The sequence below is a fragment of the Pundamilia nyererei genome, unplaced genomic scaffold, assembly GCF_000239375.1.
Source record: "Pundamilia nyererei isolate P.nyererei 1_Seehausen unplaced genomic scaffold, PunNye1.0 scaffold00041, whole genome shotgun sequence".
NCBI classification, from domain to species: Eukaryota; Metazoa; Chordata; class Actinopteri; order Cichliformes; family Cichlidae; genus Pundamilia; species Pundamilia nyererei.
In genome coordinates, this window is record NW_005187442.1 from 461,291 (window position 1) to 487,866 (window position 26,576).

At 40.0% G+C, this 26,576-nt stretch overlaps 1 protein-coding gene across 4 annotated transcripts in view; it reads left to right on the forward strand.

Annotated features, from left to right (window-relative positions):
• The first annotated feature begins 936 nt into the window (after positions 1-936).
• fndc1 (fibronectin type III domain containing 1) overlaps positions 937-26,576 on the forward strand; it is a 41,187-nt gene continuing 15,547 nt past the window's right edge. The window contains exons 1-14 of one of the 4 annotated variants that reach the window (XM_005731003.1): positions 937-1,029; positions 7,012-7,206; positions 8,435-8,503; positions 13,694-13,939; positions 15,278-15,376; positions 15,566-15,683; positions 15,823-16,010; positions 16,594-16,701; positions 17,032-17,220; positions 17,940-20,606; positions 20,720-20,835; positions 23,667-23,778; positions 24,718-25,062; positions 25,793-25,867. In XM_005731003.1, the coding sequence (XP_005731060.1) occupies positions 957-1,029; positions 7,012-7,206; positions 8,435-8,503; positions 13,694-13,939; positions 15,278-15,376; positions 15,566-15,683; positions 15,823-16,010; positions 16,594-16,701; positions 17,032-17,220; positions 17,940-20,606; positions 20,720-20,835; positions 23,667-23,778; positions 24,718-25,062; positions 25,793-25,867 (4,600 nt within the window). In that variant the 5' untranslated portion in view covers positions 937-956. The remainder of the gene's footprint in view (positions 1,030-7,011; positions 7,207-8,434; positions 8,504-13,693; positions 13,940-15,277; positions 15,377-15,565; positions 15,684-15,822; positions 16,011-16,593; positions 16,702-17,031; positions 17,221-17,939; positions 20,607-20,719; positions 20,836-23,666; positions 23,779-24,717; positions 25,063-25,792; positions 25,868-26,576) is intronic. The other 3 variants (XM_005731004.1, XM_005731006.1, XM_005731005.1) reach the window with 3 other exon arrangements.

Below are 26,576 nucleotides of genomic sequence, written 5' to 3' on the forward strand. Positions count from 1 at the left end.
AGGCAAACGATTCAGATTATATCCAAAACAACAGTAGATAAAAGCCATAGTATTGCTAGGTCAGTGTTTACAATACTCAACAATTAGTTCCAGTTTTCTCCTCAATGCCTCCTTTTATTGACAACAACAGTCTGCTCCATCTAGTGGTTAAATTAATTCTTCGGAAAATTGATGTAATTATGAACTTTGTCTCCACTGATTAGATCATCATGTGATGGAATTTTACTTGGCCCACGATTCTGTTCTCTCACACCTGGTGCACGGATGGTGTCATGGAAAGGTTTAATCCTGGGGTGGATCAGGTGGGCTGGAAGAATAATACCGATAGTCGTATAGACGAAACTTGAGAATATCATAGAGGTTTAAAAGGTAGATATTGGCTTTATTTTTTTTAATTTTATTTCTTTTAATAAATTACTGATCCGTAGGCCTGTTATAATCTAGTACTTCTCAAGTCCTCCCATTTGTTTCATCTCTATACCTGCTTCCAGCCTTAAAGCTTTGGATGCAATCATCCTGGTTACCTCCAGAGGGAGACATTTTCTCATTTTCTCTCTTTCATATTAGTATTTTATTCAGACATTAATGATTAGCTTAACTTCATGGAATTTAGAAAAAAAATATCTAAGTCTCCATGTTTCTAATCAGCACTCTGGCCTCAGTCTGTATGTTTTGTTTTGGGTTTTTTTGTTAGTTAGTTAGTTAGTTAGTTAGTTTTCCTCTTCATAACATTTTATGATTTGAAAAGCAGCCTCGAAATACTTGTTTCAAATCACAAACGACTAATGAGGCATTAATAGTGTGTTTGTGTGCAGGTTTACCGATGTAAACGAGAGGCAGTTCACGGCGAAGTGCAGCATTCCCATCGGCAGATGGGAGGGAAGAGGGCTGATGTGTCCCAGCCCTCTGCATCCAGCTGGTGCGTCGCACCACAGCAGTAGTTCGCCACACTCACCATGGCTTTAGCCACAGGCAGGACGCTCGTGGCACTATTTCTTACGCTTTGTGGGCCAGGATGCAGCTGGGCAGGTAAATCGTTGATTTACTATTTCATAAGCAGGTGCAAGTAGAGCACTTACGTGTAAAGCAGTTTGATACTTGTTTTATCTGATTATCCAGGTACTGTTGCTTTCTTGTCCACTCGTGAAGAGAAAGTTGAACTTGTCAAAGAGGTCACGTGCCTTGTGATTGGATATTTAAAATGCATTCAAAAGAAGCTGTCATATTAACAAGTTTAAACAAAAGGAATCCTAGAATGTGCAGGTATTTGCATGTGTGCACGTCAGTGTCCACGTTTCCATTTGCAGAAAACAAAGTAGATTTAAGTGCATCATATTTAACTCACTGGGACGTTTCATTTCAAGCGTGCAGTTTGAGTCATTATCAGATGTGAACGATTTCGTTTAAATGAGAGCTATTAGAGAAAATATGAAGTGACAGCATTTTTCACCCATGAAACTTTGTGGGGGGAAACTATGATGCAGGAGAGTTATGGAACAAGTCCTTTCCTTAGTGGCCACATCCGAAAGTAACTGTGATGCATGGTTAGGAGATGATGACAAATTTCTGGCGACATCATGAAATACTGTGAGTGGTGGCATATTAAATATGGAACTAATTCAGCTGAATGTGAAGATAAATGGCTTTAAAGTGGACTTTGATTAGTGACTAGAAGTGAAGGAGTTGATTTGAGTCACATCATCCATCAGCTATAGTCAGGAATGGCTGGACAGTGAAGCAGATTTTGAACCCAGGAGACTATGCAGGTTTTTTGTTGATTCATAGGCTGGCAGGATTTTACTAGAAAGGCGCAGTGATATATCAGATGTGCAGCGAATTTTTGACAAGCACAGAGAGTGCAAACCACAGCTGCACATATGTTTTTGGAGTTTCTTAAGTGCTGTTTGTAAAATCAATTTTCAGGGAAAGTATTCCACATCCTCCAGACAGTGAAAACGTTCAAAATATCAAACGTGCCACAAAGCCCAAGGAGTTTCACAGAGGACAAAGGTAATCTTTTTGGCTTGGGCTTAAAGGCCAGACTTTCCTTCACCCTCCCTTCCTCCTCGATTTTATTCAGTTCACTTATTTTGTCAGTTGATCTGTAGACTTCTATATGCCTCCTTCTCAAATGTAAGCGCTGAGCGCATGAGATCACTGCTTTCACTGAATTTAGGCAGCTGCCATTTATTGTGGTCCTTTCTCTGAGTCACTTTCTTTTCCATCGTTTTGGAATTCTTTTCAGAGAGTCACATTTATTCACTTCCACACATTTACACCTGGGAGCCCCTGCAGCTACAGCTCACTGTAGATTGGACCAGTTTTGAGTTAAATGGCTTCCTCTCGGGCCTGTCGACAGTAGTTGTTAAGAGAGAGGATAGTGTTACTCATTAGCTTTCTCTGCTCACATATCATCAGCCCGTCACTCTGAAATTATTCACAAAAGAGGACGAGTAAGCGCCTGGGGATATCTGAATACCTCTACAGGGGCAGTGCAGGAAAAACGAAATCTGCCTATCAACTTCTGGAATTTACACAAACTGTGTGAAGAGCACGAGGGACAGGGAGTGAGGAGAAGGAATCATGTCCTTGCAGGTCACTGGAATTTCATTATTCTGCTCCAGTTCACATGTCAGGATTCTTCAAGGGAGGCAACATGCAAGAGTTTTAGGATGAGGAGTTTCATAACTTCAACTTCTTTACTTCAGGAAAATAGAGACTTGCTGAGAGGCTTTTTCCCCCCTGCATATTTCTAATATTGCTAATGCTTTCCGTAATCTTAAATCACCTGACCCTATGCCCCTGCTCACCTGCACCTCGGCTGCATATCAAACCTGCCAGCAACAGCATGTCTAGTGTCATGATGTCATCTCTGGGCACTGTTCCACTTGCTTTAACAAGTACCACCTGGCCTACGAGCACCCTGTCAAAGCTTGATTTGAGCATATTAGATGTGCAGCGAGAAGATAGACAATAAACCAACACTATGAGGCGTCAGACCTCATCACTAACTGCTTTGAATAATTGCTTAGAATAACTTTGGAAAGGTTTTTTATAAAAGCAAAGTCACATGTGAGCACCAGCACAGAAAAGCTAAATATGCTGTTAGATCCCAAATGTTCTGGCCTGCTTCTGATTGTAGATGTCATGTGCCATAAACGTTTTATATGGATGCGTGTAACCTGCCCAAAGCTAAGCGCTTACTCACTTGAGGCTGTTGCTTCAAATAAAATCTGTCCTCAGTCACAATTCAGTGGCAAATTAAGCTCAAGTCAACACAATAAACTGGTTGCAGAAAGTCGGGCAATTCAGCGATTGGTGTGACTGACTGCAGTCAGAAAGCAGTGATAAACTTTGGGCACAGTCTCAGTCTGGTGTGTTGGCTTTATCACAGAGTCGATTGCAGGAGAGAGTTTACTGGTCGTTAGAGGTGAGGCGGTGGTGAACTGGTAAAAAGAGAAATGTAGCACTGGGCAAGATTTCACACCTCCCACATAGATGAATGTATGTTCACACAGGCATCTGAATTCTTTTAAACGTGCAAATTCCACTTATTTTCTTAAGACTAACTATCAAAGAAAACGATATTTAGAGTAATCTTGTGGCTTTCTGGGAAAAACCGGCAGTGACTTGGATAAGAAAACTGATATTACACACGTTTCTAAACACCATGTGGAAACACTTGCGATACGAGCTCTATCCAATGGTTGAAACATCTAAAGACAAGAGAAGCAAGAAAATATTGTGTTATTTAACTCCCTCGGGTCCCTGAACACATAAACACGAAAATAGGTTTCTTAGTCTTGTAATTAAATCTGCAGATTTTTGTCGATTCGTGTATTCTTTCAAGCAGAGCACAAATGCAAAAGACACGTCCTCCAACTTCCCACAAGCTCCAACAATTGGGTGGTTTTCTCCACAATTTTACACCATTTACAGCAATTTTTCGCCTCCAGCCAAGTACAGTTTAGATAATTTGTTTGTGGTGCGCTCTCAGTATTTAAAACTTACATTCAACAGCATCTTTTCAGAATACGTTTTTCATTTATTCTGTATAAAACACAGAACCCACTGTGAACAGAAAAACCTTTCAGTAAAAACTGCTCACAGCATGCTCTGTTGATTATCAAAAGTTAATGGGACATTGTTTCTGAAAAGGCACGCTGTTGTTAACTCTTTTTTTTCTAATGCAATATTTCTGCTTATAAAATGGTGTTTATTTAAGTGGTATCAGAAACTTCAGAAAAAAGCAAAAAAAAAAAAAATATGGACAAACAAACCCAAAACATGTGCAAAATGTTCTTTTCTTTCTTTTTTGTGTTATTTGAGTGGTTCAAGCACATCTATTTTAAGCAACTTAAACAAAATACAGTTGAGCAACTGGACTTCACCTCAATCTTGAGTTTTAACTGTTTTTACTGCTATAAAAGGCTCATATACCCACAACACACATGTGCAAAACTTGTGCTAAAATGATTAAAACCCTATAGCAAAGCAGATATGTCTATGCCACCTTTATCTGGCAATTCACTAGCAACTCTTATCGTTGATGGGAGTTTGTGGAAAGTGACATTTATTAGACATTAGTAGCGAATTGTTATGGGGTGAATGAGAGGTCACGACCTGTGATTTTGATGCAAGGTAAGGTAAAAAAAAAAAAGTGTTCTTGTAAAAGCAGAGCAGACTGCAGGTGCTCCAGCACAAGTATTTTATAGAACAGTTTTGCAGCAGTCATTTGACCTCAGGGCTTACCTCCATGTGCTTCTACACATGCTCATACATGTCTGTGCGTACCTGTGTGTGACTCTTCAAGGGTGCATGTGTACCACACGTCCTGTATCCATCTAAGTCAAGGGCCCATGCTTTTCTAGACACACAAGCATAAAAATGAAAAAGGCAGTGACATAATGACCTCAGGCCCTGCCCTCATTCTTAACATAGTTAATACTTTCCACTGTCTAACTCAATCATACACTATCCATCGTTCCATTTCACATTCACAAACACAGCACAGACAATGCTATTATATTACTGCACCAGTCTCCCATGGCAACTCCCTGAAAGCAAGCCTTGCTCTGTACGATTAGGATTGGTACAGCCACTATTGCTCAGCTTCTTCCCAACGTGTTTATTCTTGGATATCATTTGTGCATCTGCTGTCTCTGAAGACGTCTTGATTTAATCTGGTTTGCCCTTGGATCAAAAATTTCCTGAGAGGCCAAATGAAGGCTGTCTGGACAGAGGAAAGGATCCCATCCTATGTAACACACAGCCTTATTAGAAGCAGCCTGCGTCAGTGGGGATTGTCATGCACAGCTGATGAAGCTTAGTCCACTGTAAGACTGAATTAATGAGGAAATAATGAGTCGACTGTGTGTGTGTGTGTGTGTGTGTGTGTGTGTGTGTGTGTGTGTGTGTGTGTGTGTGTGTGTGTGTGTGTGTGTTTTTTTTAACTTAGATCACAAAATGATATAAGCCATTATCTCAGGAGTTGGTGATGGCTGAACTCAGCAAAAACAAATAGGAGGCGATCTTTCAGCACAGGATAAAGTCCTGAAACAACGCTAAAGGGCTATGAACAGCTGTGACCATCTGGATAACAGAGCTCAGGAGGCCTAAGTAGCAATTATATCTAAATGTTAAAAAGTGAAGATCCAGCTGGGAGAGGTGAATTTGTGATGATACTAAACCAAAAGTGCTCATGTAAACCTCTGCAGGGGAAAGCCAAGGACATCATGACTGTAGCATATCATCTGTTTAGCAAATGTTCCAATGTTATTAGGATCTTTCGATTTAAAGCTGCTATATTTTTAAAGAAAGAGTGCATTAATGGCCGTGCATCTTTGAAAGGAGAATCTGTTTGTGGTGTTTTATGATACAGTTTTGGTTTGTTCTTGCTGCTCTCAAATTTATAGCAGCAGCTACAGACAGCTGATTTCACTAAAAACTGAGTGCATGCCACCTGCTCTGGATCAAACAGCAGACAGATAACACAGTGTACGCAGTGAATTTTAGAGCTAAAATTTCCCTGAGAACTTGGTGGACAGCAGACCTGAGTTGAAATAGGCCCATTAGATCAGCGTTTATTGGGTGGATAAAAAAAATACACGAAATAATAGAAATTGTTTGTTACCATTGATCCATGAAAATATAATAATTGGTCAGTTCTGCACTTCTCCCAATAAAGTTTTTTGTATATTTTTGTTTTTTAGTCATCAGAATTTAGATTTTATGAAGTACCCATTGTGATGTCACATTTGATGATCTGAGTGAGATCTGAAATCTGACCGAGAAACAGAGGACACTGTACAAGTAGAGCCAGTTACCCAGCTTTTGTATCTTTTCCGTCTGTACGCCACACGAATGCAACCAGTGCACCTTGTTGTTAACCCTCTGTATTTCCAGTCATGACGGTGTCTCTTGGTTGTAGACTTTGACGATGGTATGCCTACCCCCTCGAGTGTTTTTGACTGAATTAGATGGTATGAAATTGTTCTTATGAAGTTGTACTTAAAGTGAAAAGGCATAAAATACAAATTCAAAACTTTGTATTTTCAACTTCAGATACGATGTCCTCTTCATTTGTCCCGAGATAACAAGGGAACAGATCTGGTCTGGCCATTAAACTGGCTGTCAGTCATGTGTACAGTTATTTTTAAAAATGGTGAGCTGTGTATAAAAGCTATTGTAATTTTTATGCAGTTATTGCAAAGTCTGCAGCGAAGTCTGTTTCTTTGTGTATTTGATTATAGATGTGATGCTAAATATACATAAAATAGAAACAATATTGTATTAAATAATACTTGAAACCTGCAAGAAAGACTTTGGAAAATGTTTCCTGAGTTTGTAAATTCGGTTATAGAGAGGACTATTTTCTTAGGGAGATTTATTTTTGCCGAATTCATGTTTAATGCACTTCCACATTTCTTGCATGCTAAATGCTAAATAAAAAACTCTTTTAAAAAAATGTATGCCCCTGAAATGTATCTTAATGTGGTTTTTGTGTTGCAGCAGAGAAACTCCCACGACCACAAAATGTGAAACCAACATCTATGGAGAAGGGCCTTAGGGAAAGCTGGGAGCCGTCTATCCATCTGGATGGAAGACCTGTGGACCGCTTCATGATCAGCTCCAGTAAACCCACGAGATCCCATCGATTCACTAAAGCGAGCAAGGACAGTCGCGCTCCTATGTTGGAGGATGTAGGTAAGAAAGAGTCAATAAAAGTTCAAAAAGAGGAGGATGAGAATGTGAGATGTTAAAATCAGATGGTCACGATTCCATAACCATGTTGAAGTTATGCCTGTAAATGAACTGGAACTAATGGTAAGTGCTGGTAGAGCTGCTAGACAAAAAAAAAAGTAATCCAGGAGAATATAAATGGACACAGAGCATACAAATAAGGTTTGCCTTAAACCGTGAAGTGAGCTTTGAAATCTCACAGTTCTGCATTTTCTCAAGATAAATGCCAAGAATGAGACAAGGAACAAGAAGCAAAGTAGACACTCAAGACAGTGAGGTGTGCAAAAGTGCATGCGTATGCTAACTTGATTAATGATGATTAATCTCTATATGTGGATTAGTTCATAATTGGATGCACTGTCCTAAAAGTTTGCCAGAGGGAAAGCACACCAGGCCATCGTCATCCTAGCTCAGTAGACAGTGGTTGTTTGAGGCTTTAGAGAAGGGGCTTATTTTTAGGTTTTAATAGCTTCTTTTGGTATTTTCTAATCCCACATTGTAAAACTTAAGGTCTTTATCCTTCCATATACATACATACATACATACACTTTGTGTTACTGACTGAGTCCAGCCTGCTTTTGTCATTATTTCATTTTCCTCCATCCTTGGCACCATGCTTCATCAAAGTCTGCAGCCAACCCAGCCCTGCTCCTATAATCCTGTGTTGTGGCCACTTACTCTGTGCATGTGTGTGCGCGCAGCTTATGTGTGTCTGGTGGTCGTTGTGGTGAAGGACTGGGTGGTGCCAACTGATGAAGTCATGCATTGTCTGTGTTTTCAAAAAAAGTGTCTACAGATGCCTGTGTGTTTGTGTTCTTGTGCGTTGCCCAGTACAACTTCTGGTGGCCGCTGTGGTCTCTCCAGCTCCAGCACTGTTCACCGTAAATCTCAAAAATCTGGCAGCTGAGCTCAGTCTCAGCTTCGCCTTTCCAGAAATTCCTTGCAGATCATGTGTTGTTCCCTCAGCAGCATGAGAGCAGCATCAGCTGTCATAAATAACCCCATACTGTTTGCTTCAACATCATTAATGTGTCTGGAGCAACAAAGACAAAACGTCGACCTGATATGATATGATAGGATATAGACTATGTAAACAATATTTTAAAAATCAGTTTGTTTTTCTTTTTATTTACAGAATGAACTGCTTCCTTACTAGTTGATATATCCAGATATCCTGTGTTTTTGTTTCTAGACCCTGAATGGGTTAACCTGGATGGCTTTGCTGTGTTGGGCGGTGCACCTGTCAGCAATTTATCAGCAGGTAAACCTAATCAGAGGGCATCATTACCAACGTTACATGACAATGGGTTAAAAGCACGAAGAATTGTCTTGAATTCTCTTTCTTCAGGCAATAATCACCCTTTTCTTTATCTCTTTACTTGGTTCTTCCCACGGGATGAATAAAGGGAAACACTCATTTGTCTCTGACGCCCACATTTCTGTCTATTTAGATAGATGTGTTTTTCTTGTAGGTGAACCATATTTTAAATCTGTTTTAGAGAGTGTTACCTTTAATGACATATGCCACAGTTTTGTTTTTTTTTTAATTACCTGTCAGAGATTTCAGTAGACTGTGAAATCACAAGAAATCAGGAACAGACACATTGCTGGAAGCCAATATTGGCAGACTATTTAGAAAGTGAACACTTTGAGTTGCGGGTATGAGTGCCCTGTCAAGCAGGCCTTACTGATTTATCAGGTAAGTGAAAACTAACTGCAAATAATTTTGGTAATTAATTATAAGAGTAATTTATCAAGGAAATGTATTAATAATTGGTGTTATAACATTCTCAAAGGCTGTTAATGTCATTGTGTGGTCAGACCAAAACGATGTAAGCAGTAGTGATAGCAATGCAAACATATGGCCCTCTAGGACTTATTTGTACAGTTCTGTGCAAAAGTCTTGAACCACCCCATATTTTTTTGCATTTTCCTTCCAAGGAGTCAGACTTTTTCGTTTCTTTAAGTGTCTTGAGTATTAGCTCTCCAACTTTTTGATGATCATTCAAATTTCTTTGTTTGGACATTGGCTCCTTCACTTGTTTTTCAAATCTCGTACCTAACCCTTTTCACACTGAGGAAGAACTTAGCAAAAAGACCTGAGTGATACATCTGGCCCTGCTGTATGCCAAGCCTCATCAGACGTAGTCTCAGTGGAAGGGTGGCTGTCAAAAAACTATTGTTAAGGAAGGGAAACAGGGAGAAAAGGCTGCGGTGTGCCAAATTACACAAGAATTGGACTAAAAGTCGATGGCAACAGATCTTATTGAGCGATCAATTGAAATTTGAAATTTGTAGTTTAAATTATCGTCAGTACGTATGGAGGAGGTCAGGAAAGAGGTACAATAGACAGCGTCTACAGCCATCTGTAAAACATGGTGGAGCTTCTGTTGTGGTTTGAAGCTGCATTTTAGTCAGTGGTGTTGGAAATCGTGTCAAAATTGCAGAAAAATGTAGAAAAGTATGATCAGATATTGATCAACCATACAATATTATCTGGAAAGCATCTAATTGGCAACAGCTTCATTTTTCAGATTGACAATGATCTCAAACACACTGCTAATGGGGTAAAAGACAGAAAAACACCAGTGGAACACATTCAGTCATGGATTGGCCTCCCCAGAGCTTTCCTAAGAGCCGTTGTGGTCATTCCAATATTAATTTTCAAGCTTGGTGGAATTCTCCAAACTTTACATGTATTGTGCATGCATGTGCATATTTGCACGTTTCGCTGAATCTCTGTATGCTGTCACTATTTTCCATTTCCAAAGTATAAAAAAAATTAGTGGTGGCTCAAGACTTTTGCATAGTGCTGTACTTTTTTTGTGTGCAGCCCAATGTGATATTTGAGCTTATGTCATGTAAATGCTCATTGGTCTAATCAAACGTAGACATGCATCATACTGTTCCAGTGGACAGTTTAGTCTCTCTAAACCACTTAATCGTGGCAGGGAACGTGGAGAAACTCTTTAAAATTCCCTATTGAAAGGATGGGAAGCAGAAAGGAAACCCAGGGCCTTCTTGTTGCAAGGCAGCAGTGGTAACCGCAATGCTAGTCTGGAGTTTCAGTTTTATGTGTTTGAGGCAGAGCTGCTCCAGGAACATGAATAATCATATTTGTTGATTTACTTTGGGGAATGGAGACGCCTGGAAAGGCAGAACAAAGCCAAATGAAAAGTAAGAGCCAAAAGGAGAAGTAGCTAATGTTATAAATCTTCATTTACTATCAGCTGAGAGCTTATTAATAATCTAATAATTAATGATAATTGATAACTCGTTCCATGCCATTTACCAAGCATAGCACTAGAGCTAGCACACTTCCTGCACACTGACATTGTTATATAATGGCAGTGTATACCATCCTGAAGTTTTTTTTAATGCTTTAAATTTACTTTATATATGAAAATAACTGAAATGAGATCGCATGTGTGCAAACTGAATGTTCCTCTTTGTTTGATGAAACAGTTCAATTGTAAAAAAAAAAAAAAAAAAAAATCAGCATGTTAACATTTATTGAGCTTCAGTAATGAAAACAAATAACAATAGCATGATTAGAACATGACTATTAATCAGTCACAGGCGCTTATCAAATGTTAAAGTGCTGCCAGGCAATTTCTGGTAATTTACAACTGCAATTTGATATGCGTCTTTTGGGATGATACTAATTTGCTCATCTAATTTATAAGTCATCTAAGGTACACAATGACTTAGCAGTCTGGTATGCTAATACATAAACTATGGCGACAACATTGGCATTAGCACTGTATATTTTCACTACAGGCTAAACTGATTAGCTCTGCTGGAAGGAACACTTTGCCATTGACTGGGAATTGTTTGTATAAATTAAACTGTGGGTAAAGTGAGTAAGTATGAGACCAATTTGTTTGCAACATTTAGACTTCTTTTTTTAAGGTTGCAAAACGTCAAAGATGACGGTTCAGCTAGTTTTTGAGGAGCGTCCAAGGACATAACAGAAACATTCTTGGGGACCTCAGTCTGAACACTGAGGTGTGCCTCGCTCTGTTTTTGCTATGATATGCCTGTCTGTCAGCAGGCAAGCCTCATAGCACCTCGGTCCACTGAGCTTCCAGGAAAAGACATAAGGGATCTGGCATTACCAGTACTGTCAAGTCAGTGGTTTAGTGGTTCGTGGCATTGTGACCTGGGCCAAATTATGTATTGTGACAGTTTTCCAGACAGAAAAAAGGGAAGACTGATTAAAACCAAATGGGGATATTTCTGTTTTAAGCTACTCTTGGTATCAGAAGAAACAAATGGAAAGTGCTTGGGATGAAAATTAATTGTCAAAGGGTCATGGCTAGTTGCCATATGGTGAACAATGTTTACAAAAAATACAAAAGCTATGAATGAGACACTTTAAAGTATTATTTTTGGGGTATTTTACGCTTATAGGATTAGTGCAGGTATAGGTAGAAGAACACAATTTTTGTTAGCACTTAAACCAATAGACCTGTTAAAAATAGCTAATTGTGTGTTGTAAAACTATGCATACCCTTACTGCTTTCACTTCAATTATAGGGTAGGCAGCAGCAATGTGCTGCAAATCAAAGGCACTTGATTAATTGATCATCGGCAAGTGTGAGCACTGTAAGCGTGAGCACAGAAAGCAGAGCATAAGAACAGAAATATTGGCAGCTTGATAGTCTGGAGAGTTCAGGCATCACCCATGATATTAAACAACCAGTTGTGGCTGTCGATTATAAGGCCATTTCCAGACAATTTGAAATCCATCATTCTGCAGCGAGAAAGATTATTCACAAGTGGATATCATTCAAGACAGCTGCCAGTCTTTGCAGGAATGGACATCCCAGCCAATTAACCCCAAGGTCGGAGAAAATGCAAAAAACCCAAGAGCTACATCTTAGACTCTACAGAACAAAAACACTGAACATGTATGACTTGTTTGGAAGGTTGCCAGGAGAAAGCTGTTGCATCTGAACAAACCACAAGACTTCTGTAGCAATGTACTTTGAACAAACCACACCAAAGTGGAGATGTTTGACCACAATACATAGCACCACATTAAGTCTAAAGCATATCTGTACAACCACCTCATGCAAACTGTCAAATCACGGGGGTGGAGGTGATGATTTGAGCTTGTTTTGCAGCTACAGGATTTGGTCCCCTTGCATTCACTGAATGGACCAGGAACTCCCCTGTATAGTATAGCTGCTGAATCATGGGATGTACTTCATTTTTAACAGGATGTATATACTGTTATGAAAACACTCTTGTTCACATTTTTGTATGCTTTTATTTGTTTACAGTTTTTTTTTAAAGCCTTGTTAAACTGAAAAGTGTAGTGGGAAAGACCAACACAACATTTGTCCACATTAAATCTGTGATTTGAATCACACATGACACAAATTCTTATTCTGATTTCACAGTTCACTTACTGGAAATGTGTGAAAACACGCAAAGCTGACAGGAAAAGCAAGAGAAGGATTCAGAATGGGGTTAGGGCATTATTAAACAAATAGCCAGTACTGTCTGAATCCAAAGGGAAGACATTCATTCAGCTGTGCTGGCAGTACAGACAGGAGATACAGACATTAAGTAATAAACAGAGTGATCCAAGTTGATCCAAGTTGATCCAAGTTGATCCAAGTTGAACCAGAAAAACCCCCAAACACATGTATTTTCTTCATGGTCTTCTATACATTGTGTTTCCTCATCACATCTTCTTTGTCCCCTAACTACAAAACTCCTTCTTTTTAAGTCACTTTTAGATATGGTGGCCTCATGTAGACACCTATAATCTAATTTGGCTCACTCTACATGTTTAATAGAAAATAAAGTCTTACATTAAAGTATTGATTAAACCTTTTTGAAATGCATAATGTTCACCTTTTTACATCAGCTGACTTATCAGTACTCCCCCAGCTGTGCACGCAGCTGTCCTGATGGGAAACAGAGTGGACCTTTTCCATCTGAAAGTGATTATGGTAAACAGAAAAGGGAGGAACAGATGGAGAGAATGGAAGAACAAAAAAGAGGGAGGGGCAGATGTTTTTTTGTTTTTGTATTGGAAATGCTATCGCTAAGCACTGCAGCCAGATGAGAGGGATTGTCTGACTGTCTGAGTCAGTGTCTGAGATGTTGTCCAAGATGGTTTGGATTGAAGCGGGAAGCAGAGCACCAGAAGTTATAGCAGATGACAGGGTACATGATGCAGTTCTTCAGCATTTCCCTTCTGTGACAACTGGCCAGGCTGACAGGCGGTGTTGGATGAGTGTGACAAGTAATTATGTGTTTATCAATAAGCGGATGTGTCTTGAGTGGAAAAGTTATGTGGAAACATTTTCCATGGAGGATAGTTTCAAAAAGGCCCCAAAGGCAAACCGAGCACAAAAACCAGATTATGTACATTGGGATTTTAAAGTTAAAATGAACAGTGCAGTCTGAATTTTAAATTTATTATATCCATCAGCAGGTCCAGTAAGATCTTCACAAACAGTGGTGCCCCGAAATCACTCCTCCGTAAAACGGGCAACCAGGATGGACAGGAAGGCTCAGCTGTCGCCTAATGTCAGAACACACAGGAGGGCACCTCAGTCTTCCTCTGGTCCCAGGCAGCCCGAGAGAGTTTTGGCAGGAGTTCCTCTGCTGGAAAGGAGACGCCAACACTACGCCAAGCCTCAGTCTGATCAGAGAAACCGACTCGCACGCAAACTAAGTAAGAGGGCCAATATTTTATACTACTGATCACTAAATGAAATGATGAAATGAACAAAGCTTTAGGTTTTAGTCAAATATGATGCTGAGTAAGAAATGTCAACATGTCCTTATAGTATTGGAAGATACGTTGTGGTCAAACGTTTACATAGTCATGAATTTCATGGTCATTTTGGACTTTTAATTTCCTTGAACTTTTCTTTTTCCAAGGGTAGAATGATTTTAAACCAGACCTCTTAAAAAAACAAGCATTGGGTAGAGAAACTTGAATTGATTTTGGATTTTCTCTAAGCCACACAGTGCCAAAATTACAGATGCAGGCTCAAATACATACATACACACAACTAATATTTGGTTAAATGCCACTTAGCAAGTTGCACCTTGACCGGACATTTTTGGTAGCCATCAACAAGCTTGTGGCATTATTCTGGCTGGAGATTTGATCACGCCTGTTAGGAGAGTTGATAGAATTTAATTAAATAGATTGGTTTCATAGCACAGAGCGTAATTCACAAATTTACCTCATTATTTCATTCACTTTGTGTAGTGAACCAGCACCACTGGCAGCAAAACAGCTGCAGACCATGATACTACCACCACCATGCTTGACATTTTGTACAGTGTTTAGGTTTAAGAGCTCTTGTCATTGTGACCAAATAGCTCAATCTTTATCTAGTGTGACTATAAAACCTTTCTGCAGGAGGCGTTTTGGCTTATACGTGTGGGCAGCTGCAAATTTTATTCGAGCCTGAAGGTGTCAGTTTTGGATAAGGGGTTTCTTTCTTGGTTATGACCCTCTCAGTCCATTGGAGAAGCGGTTTCTGTCTCCATGGTGATGGAAACTGATGATCTAGGTGTTTGCAGTTGTTAAGAAATGGTTCCAAGAGACCTTCCCAACTTGTGGAAATCTACATATTGGAGCCTGTACATAAACTTTTAATCCTGTGTGGATTAGAGAAAATCCAAAATCCAATTAAAGTTGTGCACTTACTGCTTGTTTTTAAAGTATGTCATTCTACCCTGGAAAAAGAACAGTTCAAATAAATGATTAAAAGCCCTAAATTGCTATGAAATTCATGCCCATGATTACTGTATGTATGTATCTTTGACTGTGACTTTAGGTGGCACACAATAATTTCCTGTGGCAAAGATTACTGAAATAAACCAGCAATAAAAAGGTTAACAACATCTAGAAGGCATTTGGATTTGTCCTAGTTTCTTATTTATTTGTTTGTTTCCTATTGAAAATAATTTAGCTAAGAGGATACATTTTTTGTACTATCTTTAGTTTCCAGAGTGTAAACCCTGGCCGTGCCTGGTATCCCTTTTTTATTCATAGCGTCTGAGTCCGTTCATGTGGTGTCACTGCAGGCACAGAAGGCCCAGGGTCAGAGCAAACCTGCCAACAGACCAGTCACAACCAAAACAACCACACCAGGTACCTGCAGGTTTATAGAGAATCATTCTGTATGTCTTTTTTTCATAGTAGATATAGAAAATCTGCAAAAATTCTGCAAAACTACCTTGCCAAAGTTTAGAAGAAGTCAGGGGATGATGTATATCCAGTGACTTTAATATTCGTTTGGATCCAGACATTTGGGTTTTTATCTCTTTGTGTGTTATCTAGCTCCACCTGAACATGAAGCCCAGGACATCAGTGTCAGGGTCATGTCTCCTAAATCAGTTCTCATTTCGTGGGTTGACCCTGCTGTCGAGATGGAGAAAGTTGCCCCTGGGGCATCCAGGTGGGCCCTGTTAAAGTGTCAGTTAACAAGGGGGGAAAAAAAGAAAAATGATGACAAATAGAGAAAAAATAAAACTGAAGTCTAATCTTTCTCAATGGAATAAGGCATTTTCTTCATTTTCTTTTTATTCTTAACTCAGATCATACACAGTTAGGTACAGGGAGAAGGGTGAGTCAGCACGCTGGGAGTACAAGGAGAGCACGCAAAGGAGAATTTTGATAGACACCCTGTCTGCTGACAGCATGTATGAGTTCTCTGTCAGAATCTCTCAGGAAGAAAATCACAGCAAGTGGAGCGACTCCGTCTTTCAGAGGACTCCAGAGTCAGGTATGTGTTGACTCTGTTTGCTGAGAATTAATTACACGATATCTCATAGTGTATGATGCAGTAGGAGTCTGTAACTGTGTGAAAGAAGTGAAGGGTTATAAAGAGCCAAAACCACTGACTTTTTTTTAATAAAATGAAAACAGAAATGATTTTTTCAAAAAAAAAAAAATACAAAAGGCAATTCATTCTTGCACAACCCTTTTAAGCTTCTTTCCTCATACCACATCTCTTCACATTCGCTGCCTATTATTCCTTTTTGATATATGAGCCTAGGTTTGGCTGCTGCGCTCCCATTATTGAAGCTTTTATACCACGTTTCAGCTCCTGAGCTGCAGTTCATTGGAATGTCAACATTTACTGCCTGGCTCACAGTTTAGGTCTCCTTCATACACAATCTCAGGGGGCACGATCTGACAGTGTATGGCAGCAATATTTTCCTCAGTTGTAGCCTTCTGGCACAAATATCCTTACTGTTTTTACATGCTTTAAGCAGCAATTTCCTCACCCTTTATACTTTCTGTTGCCTATGCTACTTGTTTTCCATCCTGTCTTTCCATTCACTTTTACTCTTCACTTTCACAAGCACCATCTGGGCCACCTGAGAACTTTGAGGTCAAGCCATTAAGAGGAAAAGGGACTGCTGTTGTAGCAACATGGGATCCACCTGAAGAGCCCAATGGGAGGATAAAAGGTCAGACCAATATAATGAAACTATTGTTATTATCATGATGGCAAAACATAACAATTATTCATTTTCGTGCCATGATTACTCCACCTACGTTGGTGTTCTATGTTGGCCACGGATCTTTCACCCAGTGACAATATTTGCATTGTTTATGGATGTGTCCTACAAAACAAAGTGCAGCATGCTGATGTCACAGGGCTAATCTTTGCTGTGAGTTTACTGTCACTGTTGGAACAAATAAAGAAAGCCAGCTAATGCTTTCCAGACATGTTGAAATAGCATCAGTATTTTCTCTTGAATGATCTCACTACCTTTCCAAACCTCTCTTTCAAACAGAGTACATCTTGACTTATGTCCCTGCCATGAAGCCTTTTGAAACAAAAAGCGTGAAGTACCATGGAAGCACCACGACAGCCACCATAGATAACCTCACACCTGGAGACCGTTATATTTTCACCATTAAGGCCACCAATAGGAAGGGACAAGGACCACAGAGCAAGACCTTCAGTGTCGCCATGCCAGGAAGTAAGCATATTTGATAATGTAATTATATAATCACTGGGGAAAACAGTCCTTGGAGACTATGCCACATGTGGCACAGCAACTTTGGAGTTGTTGCTTCAAAGATGGGGACCAGGTCTGTGACCACTTACAGTCAGTTGCTGTCTTCAAAACAACCTTGCCTACCCTTTTGCCATCTGTTGCAAATCTGTTGCTGTCTGAATACACAGAATTTCACAATAATCAGAAATTTACATAACTACTTATGGCCATAGTCCAGCCAGAACCTTATAGATTTAAAACATAAATACCAAAAAATTTCCACAAATAGTAATATAGTTGCTGCAGGACTCTCAATTTAACTGATTTAAATTTAAATTTTGTAGGCACTTGATAACCAGGCTTTTGTTATAGGGATATAACCAGAATGCAACCAGTTTTCAGCAGTTATTTCCAAACATTTGCCAATCTGTCTTCCAACTGGTCCAAGTCAGATTGTGCTTTTTGGGTAACAGGTTGCCTTCCACTAGGCAGTTGAAAATGGTTGACCTCTGGGTATCTTGCAATTTCATGCAATCATTTGCTGAAAGCAAAAAAAGATGTAACGCCTAGTTCCTAGTTGCAAGGACGTTGCTGTCCTTTTTCCTCCTGTTGTGATTGAGCTATTAGGCATATGTGTGCATTTGAGCCTGAGACTTGCACATTCTAAATTTTCATTGTCATTGTTATTTTTTGTCTCCTAGCAGGCAGCAGTGCTGCCTCAGCATTTTCAAAAAGCAAGGACAGCCGCAGGACTGGCCACACGACTTCCAAACAAGATACCGACCATGATGACATCCAGTCAACAGAAGTGCCAGAAATACCAACCATACAAAAGCAGCCACTCCCTGCTGCACCTGTCAACAGGCGTTTTCGTCCACTTTCCCAGACACGCTCCTATCACAGCATCTTCTCTTCCGTCAGGGGGTCAATCAGGAGAGCAGGAAACAGAGGCTCTAACAGAAGAAGGGCTAAGAATGATGAGGAACAGGAAGAGGAAGAGGAAAAGGAAAACAAAGTACCCACAACACCACCTCCAGTAGAAGAGACTACAACAATGGAATTTGTACCAGAGCCTAAAGATAATGATGTTTCCCCTGAAACTGAGGATGAAGATGAATATGATGAAGAGCCTCTGACTACTAAAACCCCCTCCCTCAAAGTTTTAACACCTTCTCCAACTAAACCTGCATTTAATCGACTTAATCCACCAAGAAGAAGGCCATTTAAGATTAGGGTCCATCAAAAAGCAGGATCCAAGGATGCATCCGCTGATTCATCTTCATCCTCATCTTCCGCATCATCTTCTTCTTCTTCTGCTTCATCATCATCATCATCCTCTTCTGCTTCATCATCTTCTTCTTCTAATTCTAATTCCCCCACCTCCACTTCTTCTTCTACCTCTTTGGATTCCTCCTCATCTTCCTCATCATCCCCTTCTACGACCTCACTGTCCTCTCCCTCACTTACTCAAGAATCTGCAGCAAGCAGAAAGGACTATGTAGCTCTCACATATCCAGAGTCGAAAAACACCTTTGAAAAGTCCAGCATAACACATGCAAAACCCTCCACATCACTTGCAAAAGTGAACAGTTCACAGCAGACACACGTTACACCTGTAGGTAGAGGTTCCGCTTCAGCAGGACGCACCAGTGGCACTGGTTTTGGTTCTAGATATGGTTTAGGCCGAAGATACCCTGGGAGCTTGTTAAGAGGGAATTCTACCCGAATGTTGAATGGTTACAAACCTGCTGTCATCTCACAGTCGAGTTCTCCAAGAAGAACTCAGAGTCAAGTAACTTCAAGCATACATAGTTCAGCAACGTCACAGGCCACTTTACCGGAAAACACTCAAAACCACGAAAAGTCAAGCACTCTCAATCCATCAACATCAAAGTCAAAATCAGGAGGGACTTCCAATGGTGAAGATGTCTTGGAGTCCCATAATTCTGACAAGTCACGTTATACTTTAGAATCTAGGTCTCATGGCTCGACATCTTTGCAAGTGACAAATCCATCCACTTCACAAAGAAATGCGAACCACCCTTCCACTGCAAATACATCAGGATTATCTCAAAGAACTTCACAAAGAGAATCTCACAGCTCTGCAAGATCACATGACACACACAACTCACAGAGTTCTCACACATCATCTGAGGGAGACACATCAAATGTGGAAGGAAATGATGACACTAACTACAAAAACACAGAAAGAGAATTAACTAAAGTTGAGGACTCTGCTTTAACTACAAGAACACAACCAACAGAGAAGCCAATGAAGAAGGACAAGGAAAAAGATGAAGGAACTAAAGAAAAACCCCCAGTTTCCGCAGGTACCAGAGTCAGGCCTTCATTTGCTGAAAGATACCCTTGGCTAGCTAGTCGTTACCCAGGAAAAGTCATTTCAAGTGCAAGGATAGCATCTCCAAGACAGGATAGTAGAGTTCCTTTGACCAGGATGTCATCTTCTGTTGGGGCTGGCAGACCGGTTTTGAGGGGGACAACTACCAGGGTCTCAGGGGCTACAGGTGCTGCTGGAGTGCCCTCAGTACAGGAAACCAGTGAAGATCCAAGTGCTTCTTCTACTCGTGACTCACTAAAGAATGGTTTTGGAGCCAGTTCGGTTAAGCCATCACTGATCAATCAAAATGTAGGCTCTGGCGGCACTAGAAACCCAGCTACCTCATCTTCATCATCTTCCTCTTCACCATCCATCTCTTCAAGTCCTGATCATCATCACTCCTTAAGTGGGCACAGAGACTCCGGTGAGCCAAGCCATAGAGAACTTACAAATGACAAACATAGCAATGAGGATTATCTCAGTGAGAAGAATGGGGAAAATGATAAAGTTGCAGATCCTATAGAAGCTCAAGAGAAGCCAGCAGAGTCTGATAAAAATGCAGAAGACAATGCAAGTGTGGATACAGGAGAAAGTTCATCCAGGACCAGACCTGGCACTTCCTCTGGAGTCCCTCTAACTAATCGTCGACCTGGTGTAGGGGTGAATGGAAGGGTACGCTCTCCTCTCTTACCAAACAGGCAGTTTGGTGGGTCTAGGCTTCCCCTAAGAGTACAACCAGCACAAAACTCTAGACTGGGCTCTTCAACATCTGACTCTACCTCATCATCATCTGATTCAGCTTCTTCCTCAAATTTACCCCAACCAGTACTGACCTCAGAGGGTGACATTAGCAGTGGCACTACGGTGACAAGGACAAGGGGATTGATTGAAGGCAACTCCCACTCTACATTAACCTCATCATCCTCATCTTCATCTCGAGATAGCTTTAGGAACAATGGGAGTAGGCCTCGCTATTCCATCAGAGGGAAACAAAATAATGGCAGAGGAATCAAACCTAGCAATGGAAATGGTAACGTTAATTCCTATATGCAATTATGTGAAGTTTTTGACGTCAGTTTAACTCACAAATGTTTTAAATAATTTTATAGCATCATGCCTCTGCTTATGTTCTGTACCTGTCAGGTAAAAATGGACGACCCAATCTGACAGCAACAGATGATAAAGAGTCCTCTTCCTCTCACGGAGCCAGCAAGGCCACTGGTCAAAGGTTTATCACTGGACCAGATGGAACAAAATGGGTAACTATATTTAATACACTAACCTTAGTTTTACCTGTTCCTGACTCTTTGAGCTGAAGTATGTCCAATATGATACTTATTGTTACAGTTTAGAGACCAGGACAGATCATCAGAAGGAACTGAACATAATTTATTGATATACAGAATTCACTTATGCTATTTGGTGATTAGACTCTGAGTCTGCAAGGTAGAATGAAAGATGATCATGGTATTAAGAATGGAGTCTGATTGGTTTGAAGGAGGCAGGATGAAAGATGATTGGACTACAGCAATGAAGTCAGCATGTAATGAATAGAATAGCAGCCAAACACTTGGGGAAACCAGACAACTGAGTGAATACAAATCCTCCTTATTAAACTCACACAAAAGCTTAATTTATAACAGTCAACAAATAAAAATGTAAAAAGTAAAGAGTTAAGAAGAAACACCTTTTACCTATGAAGGTTTTAAGTAGTGATGTTCCTAGAGGCTAATTTGATAGCCATTTGATGGAGGGGAAAAAATCAGACTAGTCAACTAGTCTAAAAGACACAAAAAAGGCCTCAGATAACATTTGAAACTGAGCATACTTGAAATAGACAATTATTACGTTCCTTGCTAATCAAATAATGTTATACAATAAGTACTGTTGAAATGTTCAGCACTTTATATTGGGTAGCACATGCACACAGTGTCAGATTAGTATGACTAATGTTAGTGCTGCTTGTAGCAGAAGCTCTGGTTTCTTAAGTGGGAGCATCCACATGTTGGTGCAGCCTGTGGTTACACATTGGTTGGTTATATTTATTTTTTTACATCAAAATATAGGAGATCTACATCTCAATGTCAATCATTAACAACTTCTGTTTATGGAGAGAGTGGGAGGGTGGGGTGTAGCCATCAGTTAGTGCTGTAAATTCTTTCAGCCAGTAACTGCCATTACCGAAATTAATAAAATAAGAATATTACATGCAACCGACTAGTATTTCTGGTGCTGACTAGCAAGGGCAGCGACTTTCAAACATTTAATCGATTAGTCATCAATAGCCTTAGTAATGAGTCTTGACTTGTTTGTCCACCAGAGGCCATTCTGCAACTTCCCTGTGGCCCGATCAAAAGTTTAAGATCACTTGAAAAATGGCAAAAAATCACATTTTGCATGGTTTGATCTTAACAAGATTCCAAGTAGAGCTCTGACCTGCAACAAGAGGAAATGGGAGTGAGACGAAACATTTTTTGTGCGTGCAATTTATTGAGAACAATCAAATTAAACTGAAACCAACTGTTTTAGAGCTGATCAAAAGTTTAAGACCACACCTCTACAAAACACGTAACCCCCCCCCCCCCAAAACAGAAATCCAAGTTCCAAACATGAACTCAGGAATGAGTAGCTCCACCGTTATTGTTGATCACTTCAAAAAATTTGCAGCATGCTTGATGCAAGCGTTTCCATGAGGTGAGTGGGAACATTTCTCAAAGTGGTAAAGGCGGATGCACGAAAGGCATCTACTTTCTGGAACGGTTGTTCTTTTTTGTAAACTTCCCTTGCCATCCATCCCTAAAGGTTCTCAATTGGATTTAGATCAGGGGGACATGCAGGATGGTCCAAAAGAGTGATGTTATTCTCTTGGAAGAATTCCCTTGCCCTGCGGGCATTGTGTACTGTAGCGTTGTCCTGTTGAAAAACCCAGTCATTACCACACAGACGAGGGCCCTCAGTCATGAGGAGTGCTCTCTGCAACATCTGGACATAGTCAGCAGCTGTTTGACGCCCCTGCACCTTCTGAAGCTCTGTTGTTCCACTGAAGGAAAAAGCACCCCAGACCATTATGGCACCCCCTCCACTGTGGCGTATAGAAAACATCTCAGGTGGGATCTGCTTGTTGTGCCAGTAATGTTGGAAACCAACAGGACCATCAAGGTTACATTTTTTTCTCATCAGAGGTTAAAACTTTCTTTGACCTTTCAATGTCCTATGTTTGGTGCTCTCTTGCAAAGTTCAAATGATCAGTTCTGTGGCGTTCAAGGAGACAAGGCCTTTGAAGACATCCCATCTCAGCAGTGATGATGCGCTCCGAGAGACCCTACCTGACAGAAAATGACAATTAATCGACATTTTTGCACAGATTTGGCCTTTTAAAGGCATGCGGTGCTAAATGTTTGATCAGCTGTAAAACAGCCTGTTTCAGTTTTAGTTTATTGTTTTCAATAAATTGCATGCTTAAAAAAATGTTTTGTCTCACTCCCATTTCTTCTTGTTGCATCTTGAAGCTCTACTTGGAACCTTGTTAAGATCCAACCATGCAAAATATGATTTTTTTTTGCCATTTTTCTTTTGATTGGGACTATATCTTTGTTAAAAATAAAAATAAAGCTATGGCCACTGAAATATTAATTTAGAATAAAAACTGGAAACAGAGTGGTGGTTAGACTCGAGGAGTTTACCCACCCATTTACGCAAAATGTTCTGGGACTGAACAATGAAAGTACAATATGTTTGTTGTTCAGAAGTGAGATGAGATGTAACATAAGCTGTGTCTGTGGTTAGAATTCGTCACCTTTGTACTTTGTACTTCGGCTGATATTAGTTTTACTCTCAGAAAAAAAGTAACAGAGCTAATTGTTCAAAAAGCTGTCTTTCAAAGTAACAAATGTGGAAAGTTATTCACCTCTTTAAAAAGTCTTCAAAATTCCACAAGTCAGATGTTCCCACTTAAACTGTTTACTGTATGTCTATGTTTATGAGAACCCGTTTTGAATAGGGCTATGACTTTCCTAAGCATCACAGTCAGGATGAAGCGTACTCCTCACATGAGGCTCCATCAATTTTGCAAACATGTTTCTTTCTTTAGGTGGTAGATTTGGAGCAGGGGATACTTATGAACGGGGATGGAAGAGTTCTCCAGGACTCCCAGGGCAAACCCAAAAGAGTGGTCCTCGGAGAGGATGGACGCACTATTTTTGGTGAAATACTTCAGCCATTTTTATCTTAACATCTACAGCTTGGACAATGTATTTAAAAAGTGCAGTGAGTCCATTATTGGCTAGATACAGACACAAGTTTTGTATGTTTGCCTCTGTACACTGCCACAGTGAATTTTAAATCAAACAATCAAGATGCGATTGCATTACAGTCTTCCAGGTTTAATCCTTTGGGCTTCATAAATATTTTGCAATAATTGTTCAGGAATTATAGCCAGTTTTATACACAGCCCCCTATTTTATCAGCTCAACTGACTGACAAGAAGTTTCATAACCAGATGAGGCCTGTCATGTACAGTATGACATGACAAATGAAGCAAACATAATGTCTGAAGTTCATCCAAAGTTGATTTTGTATTTTAGAGTTTTTCTCTGTAATTTTAAATATAAAGCCACAAGAGACAACAGTTATAAGCAATAGAGTATAGGGTTATAGGAGTATCCAAATAAAGAAGAGTACTTAACGGATCATAAATTATTTGGCATGTAACTATGTCAAAAACACCTTTAATCAGGCAGGCGTACCAATGTTGAGGTCTACAGTCAGAGATGCATCTGTCAGATTATTATTTATTTGTTTGTTTATTTATTGGTATTATTATTGCAGAGGCAGAACTACAAGAGCTGTATTGTTGTGGACTTGACTGCTTAATGAAATATCAGCTGAAAGTGCTTTAGAAACTTTGACCATTGTCAGCTGTCTGGATGCAGGTTAAAAACAAAACAGCTGCAGAAAAGCATTCTTTCACACCTGCTATTTTTTAATATTTCACAGTTATCACAAGCTTAATCTTTTTTTTTTGCGTTACAAAAGAAACTCTGGTATTTTGCACCTTTATGCATTTTAGTGCAAATCTGGTTTGTATTGAAGACACAGGCATTAATATTCAGCTTCATTTCTACCCAATCACACATCGCCAGATCACATGGGTAGTCCTCTGGTAAGCCAGGACGGTATTGCGCTGTTTGGCCATGGGAGAGATAGTCAACCTGTGATCAATCCAAAAGACAAGGTCCTCATGGTTGGAGGGAAACGTGTACTTGGATTGGATCGGCCTCGCCCCAGGACCTCCACCACCACCACCACCACTACTACCACCATGGCTCCTACTACCACACCTGAACCCACCACCACTGACTGGACCACAGAGGAGTTTACCACTGGATTTCCATACCCAACCTGTCCACCTGGGACCTTTTCCAAAACAGATGAATATGGTTATCCCATTCTGGACTCAGATGGAATCTTGGACTGCTATCCAGAAGGTATGTTTTTAACTGAAAATTCATATGCTGCAGACATTGTCATAAAATACTCATCAAAACAGAAATATGTACAGCAGGAATAGTAGAATATACTCCAGTTCACCTACGTACACTATTGTTTACTTAATAGCTTTTCCACAGAGCTGAAGTCAAGTTCAGAGCCAGAATGTTCACATAAAAAACTATGACTTCACTAAATCTCTCAGTTGTATTATTTGTCATGACCATCTAGCCCAAGGCCAACAGTGCTTCCCGTTTGCAGCCACAGATCCCACTATAACCCTTTAAATGTGTATATAAACGTGTGATCGGGTCAGTTTGTGTGTCTGGATGTATAAGTGCCTGTGAGTGTCTATATGTGAGACCACAGAAACCACATGGACATCTGGAGGCTAACTATAGCCTGAGTCCTGCTGGTTTAAACACACTATGAAACCATCAGTTGTGCATTGCATTAATGTTATTACACAAACAAAATCAAAGAAACAGACTTAGACAAATGCATAAACACAAAAAAGTAAATTATATAGATGCATACAGAGTAATTTGAAAATATTCAAGCTATACCAACAACACTATACTAGACGATCAAATTTGCAGATACAATGTTACAGCAATAATAATAATAATACGTATTTGTCTTACATTATAAGCTAAAATAAAATGCACTTCGAAATGTGTCTGCAGTCATGTGATATTGATGCTATAGCTTGTTCTACTTCTCTGACAGAGGACTCCTCAGGAATGGAAATGGACTTCATGCTTACAATGACCAGGGTGCCTGATGCTTTAGTTCTTAAGAAAGGTATTGGCTGAGTTTGGCTTCGGACCATCATAGCGCCACTGGGCTGGGACCAACTAAACTGCACTGTATGCTCACTGTTTGTTGTCTGTTACGCTGCACTGTTTGTTTATTGTCTGTTTGTTTGTCAGTGCATCTGTTTGCAGGCTATTCCCATCTCTTCCCTTTTCCTTGCTGTGTCCTTCTTTGTTTCTCATTTTGCTTGTTTTGGTCACGGTTCATTGCTTGGATTTAGGATATTTTCCATTACACGCTGTATTTAATCACTTTTCTTCCTGGATACACACTGCATGTAAACTGACTTGCTGAAGAGAATGCAATGCACTTGCATTGCATTCAATGTTTTAACATTCTTTTGTAATGTAATAGCTGAACTCAAGCTCGAGCTGCAGAGGTTGGTTGCTGTTAGCAGTTGCACTTTCTTATTTTATTACAGTAAATTTTGAGATCTAAAGGAATCAGTTGCATGTGACATTTGCTTTTATTCTTAGGTTTGCTACAAAGGTCACAGTAAGTGTTGCAGTATTTTCTTAGCATTTCCCTGCCGTACCTCATAGCTGGTTGCATGTGTGTGGACCATGATGTAATGCTAAGGTCCACTGGTGCAGCGCAGGAAAAAAATATGTGATGAAAGAAGAAGAAGCCCACTGAATCCCGCCACATTGGTTTGCTTTGGAGACTTTTGAAACAGTTGTTGTCTTCAAGTCTCTCC